General features: G+C 50.7%; 2 protein-coding genes across 10 annotated transcripts in view; both read left to right on the top strand.

Moving 5' to 3' along the window:
- The window catches only part of RTEL1 (regulator of telomere elongation helicase 1), a 45,065-nt gene extending 41,199 nt beyond the window's left edge, over window positions 1-3,866 (top strand). For all 3 annotated transcript variants that reach the window (XM_030232780.2, XM_009093064.4, XM_030232781.2), the window contains one exon: window positions 2,413-3,866. In XM_030232780.2, coding sequence (XP_030088640.1) covers window positions 2,413-2,487 — 75 coding nt within the window. In that variant the 3' untranslated portion in view covers window positions 2,488-3,866. The remainder of the gene's footprint in view (window positions 1-2,412) is intronic.
- Window positions 3,867-4,217: 351 nt separating this feature from the next.
- Window positions 4,218-13,857, top strand: TNFRSF6B (TNF receptor superfamily member 6b). Of its 7 annotated transcripts, none has more exons than XM_018917316.3 (5): window positions 4,218-4,437; window positions 8,487-8,563; window positions 9,052-9,430; window positions 11,406-11,600; window positions 13,479-13,857. In XM_018917316.3, exons 2-5 carry the CDS (start codon window positions 8,522-8,524, stop codon window positions 13,751-13,753), a joined length of 891 nt encoding a protein of 296 aa, XP_018772861.1. In that variant the 5' UTR covers window positions 4,218-4,437; window positions 8,487-8,521; the 3' UTR covers window positions 13,754-13,857. The 7 variants fall into 7 exon arrangements, with proteins under 7 accessions (XP_018772861.1, XP_050838108.1, XP_018772859.1 ...); XM_050982151.1 differs by lacking the exon at window positions 4,218-4,437 and adding an exon at window positions 6,463-6,755; XM_018917314.3 differs by lacking the exon at window positions 4,218-4,437 and adding an exon at window positions 7,312-7,784.
- Window positions 13,858-13,877: the final 20 nt, after the last annotated feature.

Raw genomic sequence — 13,877 nt, forward strand, 5'->3', positions numbered from 1 at the left:
AACCACACCCTGAGGTGCCATAGCCACATGTTTTTTGGACACTCCAGGCATGGTGACTCCACTTCCCTGGGCAGCCTTTCCAGTTCCAGTGCTTTACTACCCTTTCCATGGAGAAATTCTTCCTCTCCCCTTGTAGTTTAGGACGTGACTTGTGCTGATGCAGAGATGCTTCTCCAGTGATGAGGCTGTGCTGGTCATGCAGCTGAGACAGAAACAGAGGATTGTAAACAGGAAGATGATCCTGTGTTTCTTGAAACCAATCCCAGGAGCCATGTCCCACCACATCCATCCCCATTCCCGCTCATGCCAGTGAGCTTGGACAGTTAACCCCATCCATGTGTTTGGGACAGGGATACCTTTACCAGCAGGAAATGAGCAACCATGTCCGAGCTCTGAACTCTCATCGGATGGGATTGGGCTTTGTCACTCTGACAGGGCTGCTTTCAGAACTCCTGGTTTTCTTTCCTAATAACTTACTCACTGTTTTTTCAGCTCAAAAGCCCTTTGGTGCATATTGTCCCACCGAGGAAGTGACTCAGAGCATCATTCACGACGGGGTTTGCAAATTTTGGTCTTGTCCAATCTGTTATTTTAGCAAAACACTGGTGGGGAGAGGTGGTGAATAATTTTGGAAGCTTTTGGAGGAGAAGAGCAGATGGAATTCCCTGCAGCTGGAGGAGGGGGATTAGGGGGATTAGTGCTTGAGCATGTTGGGTGATTCAGTGTGTTAGGGGAAGCCTTGCAGAGACTGGACCAGGATATGCTGCTTTGGGGTGTGGTTTTCCCCTCCAGAAGTTCTACTGCTGCTTCCAGGTGTTTAAATGCATTTATTCATGCAGGTCTTCCAAGAAGACAGAGTTACTTTCATTTGGACTATCTGTAATCTGGGGAAATAATCAAAGATTTCACAATTAAATGTTGCAGTTAAAATTGCCTTTGCCAAAGCACTGGCTGTTGGGAGATAAAGTGACCTTTTCTCTCCCCTTCCAATTTTGATATTTCAGTTCATGTTACCAGAACCAAAATCCTACTGCCTGAGCCTACTCTGCAGTCTGCATCTTCTCTTGCAATGGCTCCCAGCTGCCAGAGGTTAGATGGGCTATTGGGAAGAAATTCTTCCCTGTGAGGCCCTGGCACAGGCTGTCCAGAGAAGCTGTGGCTGCCCCATCCCTGCAAGTGTCCAAGGCCAGGCTGGACAGGGCTTGGCATCCCACCTGATTTAGTGGAAAGTGTCCCTGCCCATGGCAGGGGTTTGGAACTGGATGAGCTTTAATGTCCCTTCCAACCCAAACCACTCTGTGATTCTAATGAGAACTTCCACACTTCAGGGAAGGCTGTGCAGTGCCACTGATGTAGCTGACCATCTTTTTAGGCATCCTGAGCTGGCAGTCTTCTCCCAAAAAAAAAAAAAAATTTTTTTTAAAAGAAAACCAATTTGCTGTCTCCCTTTTGAAATGAACAGACCAGTTCAGTTTTACCAGTAATCTGCAAGCTATGAGAAGAACAGTTTGGATTCATCTGCAAGTCAAATTACTTTAAAATTGATGATTAGTGAAGAAGCAAACTGAAACCTGAGTGGAGAAATGATGCCTCATGTGTCTTCATGTCTCATGCTGCTAATGAGAAAGGTGTGGGGTGCTATGAAGAAATGTGTCCTTGGTTCCCTACAAAACTCTTGGCAATGACCATGTGTGTCATCCATGTCCAGGTATGTCAAGGAGACATTTCCTTGTCATCTGTGCAAGAGGAAGCAGGAATTCAGGGAACTCAGGCAGTTGACAGGATTTTACCCAGAGGTGCAACTGTACTTCTCAAGAGCTCTTGCAGCTCCACATTTCCTCGTTCCTGTATTTCAGTCCTCCAAATGTGTCATAGCTGGGACAAGTGCTGTAAATTCTGCTCCCACTTTGCATGGTGCCACAAAGCCTCCTCTCCTTTTTATTACTACCAAGGAAATAATTGACTGTGTGGTAACAGAGAGGTTGCAAACAACAGATCTCATCTCAGGGACTGACAGGTAGCTGCTGTGGCTTGTAGTTCATGTTGGCCAAAATGTGGTAAAGATACTTTATATCACAGTGGTTTGGGTTGGAAGGGACATTAAAGCTTATCTGCCACAGGCAGGGACACCTTCCCCTAGACCAGGCTGCCCCAAGCCCCATCCAACCTGGCCTTGAACACTTCCAGGGCTGGGGCAGCCACAGATTCTCTGGGAAAGCTGTGCCAGGGCGTCTCAGCACCCTCTGAGTACAGAATTTCTTCCTAAAATATATTCTAATTCTTCCCTGTTTCAGTTTAAAACCATTGCCCCTTATCCTGTCACTATTTGCCCACGTGAAAACTCCCTCCATTTGTGGCATTTCCTCCACAATAAATACATTCCCTGTGTGTTTTGTCTGTTGGTTCCTACAGGTGGTGAAGAAGTGCCCCAAGTGCTGCAGTGATGTGAAGAGGCAGCGATTAACCCAAGTTTTCTTCTGGTCCTGATGCCCCCGCAGAAAGGGCAGGAAGCCCTTGGTGCCAGCAGAAGGCAGTGGCTGTGCTCTGGCTCTTGCTGAGCAGGAGCAGGATGGAGGCTCCTTTAAATCCCTGTGATCCATGTCTCTGGATTGTGATCTGAGCATTTTCCAGCAAAGGTGGTCAATTCTGAAAGGTCTCACGGCAGGAGACAAAGCAGAACATTGTCCTCTGTTAGAAAGTTAATTTTTTTACTTATTTTATCCTCTGAATTCTCCATGGCCACTCTTAGGCTGGAATTTTATATCCTGGACGCTGCTGTCATTTTATGGCCCCTTCAGGTAATACCAGATCATGGAAAAACCCCAGGAATGCTCCTACAGTGGAACTGAGCTGGCTGAGGATGCCAGACTACCCATCCCTGTCACTGGTGTTCCTGGAAGAGGTGATTCACATTCACTCTTTGGGGTTTGGCAGCAGCCATTGTCTCCAATAGCAGAAGATACTGAAAGGATGATTTTTGCCAGGATGGTGAGCAGGAGCTCCCTCTCACCTGCTGTGCATCCCCCAAGCCTGATTCCATCATCCACCATGGAGGGATTTTTTTGAAAAAAAGAATAACAAAAGCCTCTAAAGAGGCTTTATTCTTCACTCAGGGCTGGGATTTCCATGTGCCTGTGTTACCTGATTTGCTTTCCAAGAAGAAGAGGGATCTAAATGTTTTAAAACTTTTAAATTAATCAAATTTTAAAAATTCCTTGGTATTTCCACTCTCTGTGAGTAGTGGATATAAGTGGTTAACCTAAAAAATGATAGCAATTTTAAATCTTCTGTAGCTGCTGTTAATTAGACTGTAAAATAAAACTATTTTGTCTAAATTTGATTTGGTTAGATTAAAAAAAACCCCAGTAATTAAAAAAAACCAAACAAACAAAAATGAAGGTATAAAAACCATTGGCTATTGAGTTCTAATGGCCCTGGTAGGAGCAAGGGGAAGGGTTGTACTCTGTTGGTGGTTTTCATCTCAACAGAATTTGGAAAATTTTATGTTAATAAAGTTTTATTCTTAATAAAATAGAAAAGCGAGCTTCATTTTAACAAAGTTTTCAATTTCTCCTGGTTATAGAATTTAAACCCTTCAATCTTCAAATCTCAGAGTTGCTACAGTGAAATGGAAACCTTTGTACTTCATTGACAACAAAAGCTTAGGCAGGAATTGAGGCTGTTCTGAGCTGTCATATATTCTGTCTTGTTAAATTTTTTGGATGAATATTACCTTCTAGCCATGTATCTATTCAGTGCAGCAAAACAGGAATAAATAATGCAGATAATGTCCTGGATGTTTCAAATAAAATGAGGGAAATGACAGAAAAGTATTATAATAAATACAGGTGTGTTGTAGAAATGAACATCAAAATACTTGGAGTGAGTCTGGGGGCAGTGAGCAGTAAAATGTCATGTTTTGGGGGGTAGCTCCGTGCCTGGTCTCCTGGGAAGGTCTCTCCCAGGAAGCTGCAGCTGACTGCTTGTGCCACTGGAGGGAAGCCACAGCACGGCCAGGAGCGTGCTGGGGGCGGTGACCACAGCTCGGGCCGGGTGGGAATCATCTGCCGTGGGCTGCAAAAATGCTGCCAGACCCAGCAAGACAGAAGGAATTACTTGAGAAGTCTTGTGGGGTTGAATCACCCCACACGCTTGGAAAGGGCTTGGCAGGGACAAATATTATGATGCTGCTTTTCCCCCTCAGCTGAAGTAGTTTTAAAGCTGTGCCTTTTCCTGCAGTTGTTTTGGTCTGAAGATTGTTCCAACCTGGGGATGCTCTGTTCTGAGACAGGGCAGAGGACCAATGCTAAGAATATCTCAGAGCCTTCAAGAGATTTGCTGAATGGTTGGGGTTGGAAGGGATCTGGATATCACCCAGTCCAACCCCCCCTGCCAAGGAAGGGTCACCTGGAGCAGGGGACAAGGGATTGCATCCAGGTAGGTCTGGAATGTCCAGAGAAGAAAACTCCACACTCTCCCTGGGCAGCTTTTCCAGTGCTCTGCCACCTCCATGGAAAGCTCTTATCCATGTTGAGGTGAAAATTCTTGACTTTAATTTTATGGCTGTTTCTCCTTGTCCTGTTGCTGAGCACCATAAAGAGTCTGGCACCCCTTGGAAATATTTATATGCATTGATGAGATCCCCTCTGAGCCTCCTCCAGACTAACCAGGCTCAGCTGTGTCTCCTCATCAGAGAGGCTCCAGCCCTTCATCACCTCTGCAGCCCCTGCTGGATCCTCTCCAGTAGCTCCTTGTCTTTCTTACACAGAGGGGAAAACTTGCTGAGGGATTTTCTCTCCCCTCACCCAGGACATTCCATCCCTTTTTCCAGGCAGCTCCTTCTCTTCAGCAGAGGGCTTTCCTTGCTGAAGAGGTTTACAGTCACTGCCCTTCACCAGCTGAACCCACCCAGACAAGCTCTGAAACACACCAGTGTCACACCAGTGTCCCACCAGTGTCCCACCAGTGTCCCAGTGCACATGGCTTTGGTTTGGGGTGGGTTTGGGTTTGGTGCTGGTTTCTGGTGCACTGGGAATTGCACTGCAGTGGATCTGGGAATCAATCCCTGCTCTTGGTGGCTGGGGCAGGACAGAAAGATGTCCTGGACATGGGAGAACTGGAGGACCTTTGGGTCCCTCTCAACCCAAACCCTGCTGTGACTTCATGAGACCTTGAAGAGGGTCTCCAGCAATCAGGACTTTTCTGTCATCTGGAAACTTGTTTAATTTACAGGAAGGAAAGACAGGGGCAGTTAATTAATGATAAAGAACAGAAAGTGAGAAAACTTTCAGAAAAAATCTGTGTTGTTTTAGGTGCTTAGAGGAATTTATGCAAATCATTTCATGATGGGGGGACAAAAACCTATCCCAGTCACTCCTTGCTGACTTTCAGAAGCAAATGACACATGGCTTACAGATCATGAAGGAAGTAGATAGTAATTTTTTGATTGTCCTTGCCTTGCAGTGCTATGACTAGACCTGGAACGTTGTAGTGTGTCATTGAACAAACCTTTCCTGCTGGTTTTTTTCTCCCCCCCAAAAACTGAAAGGACTCACAAAAGAGATCAAAATCAGCAAAGCAAAATGTTTCATCAGGAAAGAGATGAGCCCTGTCTCTGGCTGCCAAAGTGGTTCCTTATGGGCAGCAAGGGATTTCTTTGCTCAACAGAATTTTCTGTGAATGTAATAGGAAAATTTATTTTGCAAGAGTAGTTTCAGAAGGTGGTGCTGCTGCACACCCTGGAGTGTGAAACTGTGCCCTGTATGGAGAAGTGAAGGCAGAGCCACGGCAATAGGATGCTGAATTCCATTTCTATGCCACCTCCACTGGTCAGAGTCAATAGTGAGTTGTGTTGCTGCTTTCTGGTTGTCAGGCAGTGACCCTTAAACCCATTCTGGGAGGTTTGTTGGACCAACAGAAAAACAGACAGAAGATTAATCAAAGGTCATTGTTCCACCAGACTGTTGGAGTCTGAGGAAGTTGTCTGGGGAAGGCCTTTCTGTCCCATTAATGTGGTGTTTTGCTCTCTAGGAGCATCCATCTGACACATTTTTGTTGTTATCAAATTCACAACTAAAATAAATGTTGATGAGGGATCACAGTGCAGCGAGGAGCGAGGAGTTTCCCAGTGCATTGTGTCCATCCCAGCAGGGTCATGGCTGGGACACAGGGACTGCCAGCAGGTGCCATTCAGGATGTAACCACCTGCTACTGTTTCATACACCTGGTGGGTTCCATGTGAAATCCAGGGACAGAAAACTGAAACTGTGCTTCTGCCTGTGGAGGAGGAAACGCTCTGCGGCTCCTGGGTGGTCAAGCCTCAGGCAGAGGGATTCCAGTGAAACTCCCCAGCTGGGTGAGCCCAGAGCAGGGCTTTCTATTGGATCTAGTCTAGTGGTGAGTTTCACCCAAAAAAGCATCAAGAGGCTGTGCCTCAGTGCCGGGGCAGGGCTGGGAGATTAGCTGATTAATTACTGAGTTGATGCACACTGACAAAGCGAAACCCCGGCAGTCCTTGGCTCAGGGATTATGTCAAAATGAGTTAGAAATCTTTAGGATTACTTTGGACAGCTACAGGGGATCGAGATAAACAAGCAATAAAATAAAAACAAAACCACTTTAGAGTGGCCTGTGTAGATCAGCTCATCGCCTGTTCTGTGTAAAGTGCAGATAAACACAGCCCAGAGCCTGCTGCTGGACTGTAGTACTGACGCCCCTTGGCTCCTGCGGGAGTCAGAGGATATTCTTTAACCGAGGTGGGTAGAAACTGACCTTACTGGAAGGAGCTTTGTATTCTTTTTGACCATTGAGGTTTCCTTCTCTTTCTGGGTAGTGGAGAACTGGGTTTGATTTTCTTGGTGAATGGTGTGTTTAGCTGTTGTAGGTCTGAACTTTGTGTTCGGAATAAAGTCCATGAGATTCTCCATCCGCAGCCCCAGCGGCTGAGAGCTGGATGAGAGAGGCAGAAGGCAGATGCAGAATTGTTAATTCTCTGCAAGAGGAGCTGGCTGCTGACTCCTGAGGAGAAAACCTCCACATCCTTTCAGGTCCTCACTGTGGTTCCCTCACCCTTGCAGAGACTTGCATTTGCTTTTTGAGCATCTGATTTTGACTGTTCAGAGGGAATGTGATGAGACAGAGCAGGGCAAAGGGCAGGAGTCCCGTGTCTTGAAGCAGGCACTGGAACACATGGTCTGCCGAGGCTGTACCTGCAAGGCTGAATTCAGTTTTCATTTGAATCCTTGGGGCCCAAGACTTAGGGCACTGTCACCTGTAAGGGATTTAAGGGCTGACCTCCTTAGCTGCCGGATGCTGTGCCACAAAAGGTACCCGTGTTTAGAGTTATAGCTGGAGGTGGTGTCGTCCTCGGTGCTCCTGAAAGGAGAAGGTTGAAGCTCGGAGCCAGCTTTAGGAATGCCAGTGCCCAATCATTGACGACCGGGGCTGGTTTGGCAGGGTCAGTGCCCTCGGGGGACGAGTGGGATGGGGTCTGGTCGCGGAGCCCCTGGGCAGAGCCGGGGCGATGCTTCCCACAGCTCCGGTTTCCCTGCCCGCAGCCACAGCCAGAACCGGCCCCTCCGTGCTGCCTTTGACGGGGCAAACTCCCAGCGAGAGGCAGCTGCTGTTACTGGGAAGTTCTTCGGCGCTTCCAGCCGGGGAACAGAACGTTCGCATGGGAATTTCCCTGCCTTTCCCCTTGCCAGAAAACCATTCCTCACCAACCCCCTGTAAAACTTAGCTTTGAAAAACTGTGCGAATGCCACTCGCCTCCTTCCTCCACACAGGTAAACGAACTTCATTGCTCTGAAAGCTTCACTTTAGAGGCAAGTGCAGAAACGAGAGCGAAAGAGGCGCTCGGGAGAGGGAGGGCGCCGGGACGCGAAGGCGGAGCCGGGGCTGCCGCGGCGGGGCACCGGGAAGGGCTCGGGGCCGGGATGGAGTCGGGGGGGGGAGCCGGGATGGAGCGGCGATGTCACCTCCCCTTGCCCAAGAGGGGTCTTTCCCTCGGGCCGGTCTATAAAGGCACGGCCGGCCGCGGGGAGAGGAGCGGAGCGGAGGCGCCAGGCGGAGTTGCGGTGAGTGGAGCCGGTGCTGAGGAATGGGATAGGGAGGAAGGGGAGGAAAGGGAGACCTTGGCTGCTTCCCCACCTGCTCCTGCTCCCTCTCGGCTGCGGTGGGCTGGCGGTGGTTTCCCTCCCCCGGGCGATTCCACGTGTCTGGCTCTGCCTGGGTGCGGGGGTGCCCAGAGCCTCTCACCCGCAGCCGCTATAAGGCTCTGCTCCGTCCCTGCGCTGGGGAGAGCCGGCATCTCCCTCGGAGGAAGGGCTGACTCGGAAGAAAGCAGGCGAGGAAACCCAGTCTTTCCCAACAGCCCTTCCCCATCTCCCTCTGTTTTTAAGCCGGCCGGTCGGGTTGAGGCTGCTGCTGCAGAGGGGAGCCCCGGCGCAGGCAGCACCGGCCTCTGAGGACCCGCTCTGTCCCCCCAGGTTTCTGATCCCGGCGCTCGGAAGCCCTCGGTGCGATGCCATCCTGCCACGTGCCGAGTTTGAGGCATCCACCCAAGGTAAGGGATCTTCTGCTTGTCAGGCTGGGCACGTGGGCTTGGAAAGGGAGGATCAACAAGCTCTGGGATTCAGTCCTATCCTGAGCATCTGGGTTTCCAAAAAGTGTTAAAGGTCCTAGGGAGCATGTTTTGGATCTGCTAGTCTGGAAAACATCCCTTCTGCTTCTTGGTTTGCAAATGTGTCTCTTACTGCAATGGTGGGGAACTGACTGGGGGGAAAGAGGGGAATGGGCTGGAGCTGCTCCAAGTTCCGAGTGAGGGAAATTGGGCTCTAAATGCATCACAAGTGGGTTTGGGAAGGATGCTCTCTCACCTGGCATGGCAAAGGAGGGCAGTAGCTGGTGCTTGGGCTGGGAACAGCATGGGGTGGGAGAACGATTTCTTGTCTCTACAACAATAACAAGTTCTGTAACAGCAGCAGCCGCGTTTGTTGCTCCAGCCTCTGCCCGAGGATGAGCTCAGGGCTCTTTGCGCTGTCTTTGCCGTAGTGGATGTTCCCCCCTCTCCTCCTTTTGCTGGCTAAGCTCGCCTGCGACGCCCAGCCCACGTACCAGTGGAAGGATGCTGTGACAAGAGAGAGGATCACATGCCAGCAGTGCCCGCCGGGGACCTTCGTGGCACGGCACTGCTCCAGGGACAGAGCCACGCAGTGCGAGCCCTGCCCGGATTTGCACTACACTCAGTACTGGAACTACCTGGAGAAGTGCCGCTACTGCAACGTCATCTGCGGGGAGAAGCAGGTGGAGGTGCAGCACTGCAACGCCACGCACAACCGCGTCTGCCAGTGCCAGCAGGGCTACTACTCGAACATGGAGCTGTGCATCCGGCACTCCGAGTGCCCGCCGGGCGCCGGGGCTCTGAAGCCGGGTAAGTAATTCGGGCACTGCACATCCTCCCACGGCTCTCGCCACGCCCCAAAATCTCCGCGGGCGATAAAAATCAAGGAAAAATACAGCAGCCAAATGCAGCAGCCAATGCTTGCCCATAGCCTGACCGATTCCCTTTTAGCGCTGGTGCTGGCACTGTGCCCTCCCTGCCAGTGTGCTCCTGCCTCTTTTCCAAGGAGGAATTCGGTTGGGTTTTTCCACAGCTATCAATTTGAAAGCTTTTGAAATCCCCAGCAGCACACTTTGATGGGGTGTGTCAATCCCAGCTACCTGCCTCACCTGCCACAGCAGGCAGAGCTGTGACTTGGCCATCCCCGGAGCAGCCACTGGCCCTGTGCCACAGGCAGGTGGGAAGGTCCAAGCTGCTCCTAACCATTCATCAGCTCCCTTCTCCTGGCACAGGCAGCCCGGGAGCTGGGAATGATGATTATCTGGGCTGAAGAAGGCAGCTGATGATGTAAGGGCAGGGCTGAGGAATGTGTGTAGCTCTGGGGCCAGTGTTGTGGTTTTTCATTGAGCACCTTGGAGAGGCTGTGTTGAAAATACATAGTGGACACACAGCCAGATTCCAAATCCACAAAACCAGCTTTGTTTTGACTCCTGAGTCTGAGACTCATCTCCTTGTGTGATCTAAGTACCAAGATATTTTAGGGGACTTATTCTCCTAGAGTTTCTCTTGAACAGTTTTCTCTGGTCCTTTAATTGCTCCAAATGTGTGTAAACTCACCAGTGAGGACCAGGCTCTGCCTGGATACCCCAGCAGGGAATGGCAAACCAGTGTGAGCAGCAACAGCAAACCCAGCAGCATCTTGCTTCTCACTTTGAGAGGCTTTTGAAGTATGGAGTCTTTTGAAGTCCTTCCATGTGTGGCATGGAAGAGCTCCAGGCTCACCAGCCACAGGGAAAATATCTGTTGTCTTCAGCTGATGTTTATAATTGAGATTTAGGGTTTAATTTTCTATAGGACATGGCAAAATGCAGTAACACTGAAAAGGGGGATGAAGATATCCAGGCATTACAGGGAAGCACTTTGAAATTAAACATGGAATTTGTCTTGAGGGTTGGCTTTAGGACTGAGGAGCCATGCAAGCAAGCTGGGTATTTGAGAAGAAGCTGGTTTTTTGGTATTATTATTTATTTTTTGCAAATGGCTTCTTGTGTGGGGAGGATTTCCCCCCAGCCCAGCCACCTGAACACCACAGCAAGGGCTGAGTGTTCAGTGTGGTGGGCAGAGCCCTGGACCTGCCAGTGCTGGTGTCTGGGTGGAGAAGGTGTGCACTGGGGTGCACACCTTCTCCCACTGGATGAGAGCTTTGATCCTTGTGCAAACCCCCAGGGCAAACCAACTTTGGGATTTCCCAGTTGTAAATAGTGGCTCAGATGTTGGGGGTAATGGATGGGCCTTATGAATGGTCTGGGTTGGGAGGGACCTGAAAGATCAGACTTCTGGGAAAGCCTAAAGGGGAGGCAACAGCATAGAAACTGCTTGTAACTTGATTCGTGAAGAGGAGGTGAAAAGGGTGGGAAATCTCCTGCCCCAGAGCCCTTCCCTCTGCTGCCAGGGAGAGGGAATGCTGCTCGGTGCAATCCTGCCCGTGTGGCATCAGCCCTGCGACACAAGGGAAGCGCTGGCCCGGAGCCAGGGCAGCAGTGACAGCGCGGCCAAGGACAGCTCAACTTTCACCTCCACAGAGAGTTTCACTTTCACTTGGGAGGGAGCCTCCGGCTCTGGGAAGAAGGGCTCTGGGAACCGAGGGACTGGTCTGGCAGCTCAGCCACCAGCCTGGCTGCTGGCTCCTGCCTGGGAGGTGGCCTTTTCCTGGGGAGATGGTGGCAGTGGTCGTTTCCAAAACTTCACCTTCATGCTCCAATGGCGTCTGGCATCATCCCCAGCTGCTGCCTCTGCTCCTGTGCCAGCTTGTCACCTGACAGTCCCGTTGTGTCCCCATGCACAGGTACCCCCTTTGAGGACACCCAGTGCCATGACTGCCCCCACGGCTTCTTCTCCTCCAACTCCAGCACTGACCCATGCCAGCCACACCAGGACTGTGAGCAGCAGGGGAAGGTGACCAACGTGCAGGGCAACAAGTACCATGACACCCTCTGCATGTCCTGCAGACCTGGGAGAGGCAACAGCACACAGGGAGCAGGTGAGCCACGGGCACAGCGTGCCAGGACAGATGCTGCCAGGGTGAGAGCAAACTGACTCATGACTTTCTCCTACTTAGATGCAAATGAGGTGAAATGGCTTGTAAAAGCATGGAGTGTTACTAATAATTATGGATTAAATAATCTGTCTCCCTTCACCTCCTTCCAGTGTCAGTCCCATAGAGCAAGGACAGGGTGCTGGGCTTAAGCAACAGTCACTGCACAGTGAGAACAAAGAGCTGACAGTGAAATCCTGCTGGATCTTACCAGGGACAACTGGGAGTGCTGGGACAGGGGATTTTGGCAGCTGAGGCACCCAGCTTGGCACAGCTCCTGCACTCCCTTTTCCTGGCTGCACCTGTTTTCTGGAAGTTTTATGGCAGCCTGGTCTGGTGCAGGTTGAGTGGAGCAGAGCCCAAGGTTCATTGGAGCTAATGTGGGGTGGATTTTGACCCATCAGGTGTCGAAGTGGAGATGTGGTGTCAGTCATAAAGTCAAAGAAGAGCTCAGGTGGGAGGGACTTGGAAAATTTATCTTGTCCAACCTTTAATGGGAAAGTGAGCCTGTGAACATTATCCAGTGCCATGTCCTGAATGTCTGAAAAGCAATGGAGACGTCATCACCTCCAGGGGAGGCTGTTCTGGAGTGAAAAAATGTCATTCTTTCACCAGGATGAAGCTTGGTAGAAAAGCTTTAATGAAACTCACCCACAGGGTGGTCAGGCGCTGGAACAGGCTCCCCAGGGAAGTGGTCATGGCCAGAGCTGTCAGGCTTGTTGTGGGGCTTTTGGGTGGTCTGTGCAGAGCCAGGACTTGGACTCAGTGAACCTTATGGGTCCCTTCCAACTCAGGACATCCCATGGCTCTAAAAGATTTTCCTCTGTGGTGAAGGAATGTGGAGGCTTCCCCCCTGGGCACCTCTCACTTTTCCACACTCTCCTGGCACCAGCAGCACCGAGATTTCTCCTCACAAAGCCTGACTCACACCATGAGCTCCCTGCCAGGAGAGTGATCCTGACACAGAGACTGGAAAGCTCCGTCACCAGTGGGATGCAGTCCCGGGGTGGGGGATGGCCAGGTCAGAGCAGTGTCAGCAGCACGTGCGTCAGGCACCGGCCCCCGCAGCCAGACCAGCCCTTTGCAGATATTTATAGAGGGAGGAGGCCCCAGCAATGGGAGCTGAAGGTTTTTTTTAACTCCAGTTTGTTATGATTCCTCTCAGGAGGCACACAGGGATCTGCTCATCATCAAGCTGAGCCTGCCGGAGAGGCAGAGCCAGAGCAGTGGAGCTCACCCCACCCCACTATAATCAGTGAAACTGTTCCCAGTCTGCAATGGCATGAAACTGGGCTAATCTCTCCCTGATTGAGTAATCCTTTGCCCTTGACCTCTTGAAAATTCTTTCTGTTTTCATTCCTGATGCTGGCTGCACTCCAGGAGCTTCCACCAGCCGGGGCTGGATCTGTCCCATCCCAGCGCCCTGACTGGGGCTGTGCTTAGGGCTGGTCCTGTTGCAAATCTGTTACAAGGTTTACAAATGTGTGTGGGGAAACTGAAACTTTCAGGGATAAGAATGCGTAAGTACTTACGGCAATTGCATCAGATTTGTCTGGGCTTTTCTTCTATTCCCTGATGGGGAGGAGCATGGAATAGGTACATTGACTTTCTACAGAACTTCTACACCTTGTTTTCCAACTGCCCTGTGTAGAGTGCAATCACTAGAGCAGGTTGTTCCAATGCCCATCCAACCTGGCCTTGAACGCTTCCAGGCCTGGGGCACTCACCAGCCCTGTGGGGTGGTGATGTCCCACAGAGAGCCTTGGCAGGGCTGTGCCCTGCTGTCCCATGTCCCTTTAACCCCCGGCTGTTTTCCCCCACCAGCTGCAGATGACGACTGCGATCAGGCCATGATAGACTTTGTGGTGTACCAGAACATCCCCGTCAAGAAGCTGAAGCGCCTGCAGCAGATCCTGGAGCACTCACCAAAGAAGCAGGCAGCATGGACCAGGGCAGCCATCCAGGAGAAATTCCGGGCTTTCCTCACCCACAAGAAGGAGGAGGACTCTGAAGTCACCAAGGAGCTGCTGGATGCGCTGCGCATGGTCAAGCTCCACTCCATTGAGGAGAAAGTCCGCGAGCGCTTCCAGCTGCCCTGAGAGCACAAACTGGACTTGTGACTTTTTGGGTGCTCTTTGTTTTGGTTTTTATCTTCTGAGGCTCCATTAATTTATTCATCTTTCCAAACATAACTTGAAAAGCAGCATGAGAGATGAGTGATGG

This window comes from Serinus canaria, chromosome 20 (genome assembly GCF_022539315.1).
Source record: "Serinus canaria isolate serCan28SL12 chromosome 20, serCan2020, whole genome shotgun sequence".
NCBI lineage: Eukaryota > Metazoa > Chordata > Aves > Passeriformes > Fringillidae > Serinus > Serinus canaria.

What these genes read in the sequence shown, in the direction of transcription:
- TNFRSF6B (XM_018917316.3), top strand. Translation starts at nt 8,522, where the DNA reads ATGCCATCCTGCCACGTGCCGAGTTTGAGGCATCCACCCAAG. An exon ending in GTTTGAGGCATCCACCCAAG is followed by an intron (nt 8,564 to 9,051) that starts GTAAGGGATCTT and finishes TCTTTGCCGTAG; the next exon opens with TGGATGTTCCCCCCTCTCCT. An exon ending in CGCCGGGGCTCTGAAGCCGG is followed by an intron (nt 9,431 to 11,405) that starts GTAAGTAATTCG and finishes CCCCATGCACAG; the next exon opens with GTACCCCCTTTGAGGACACC.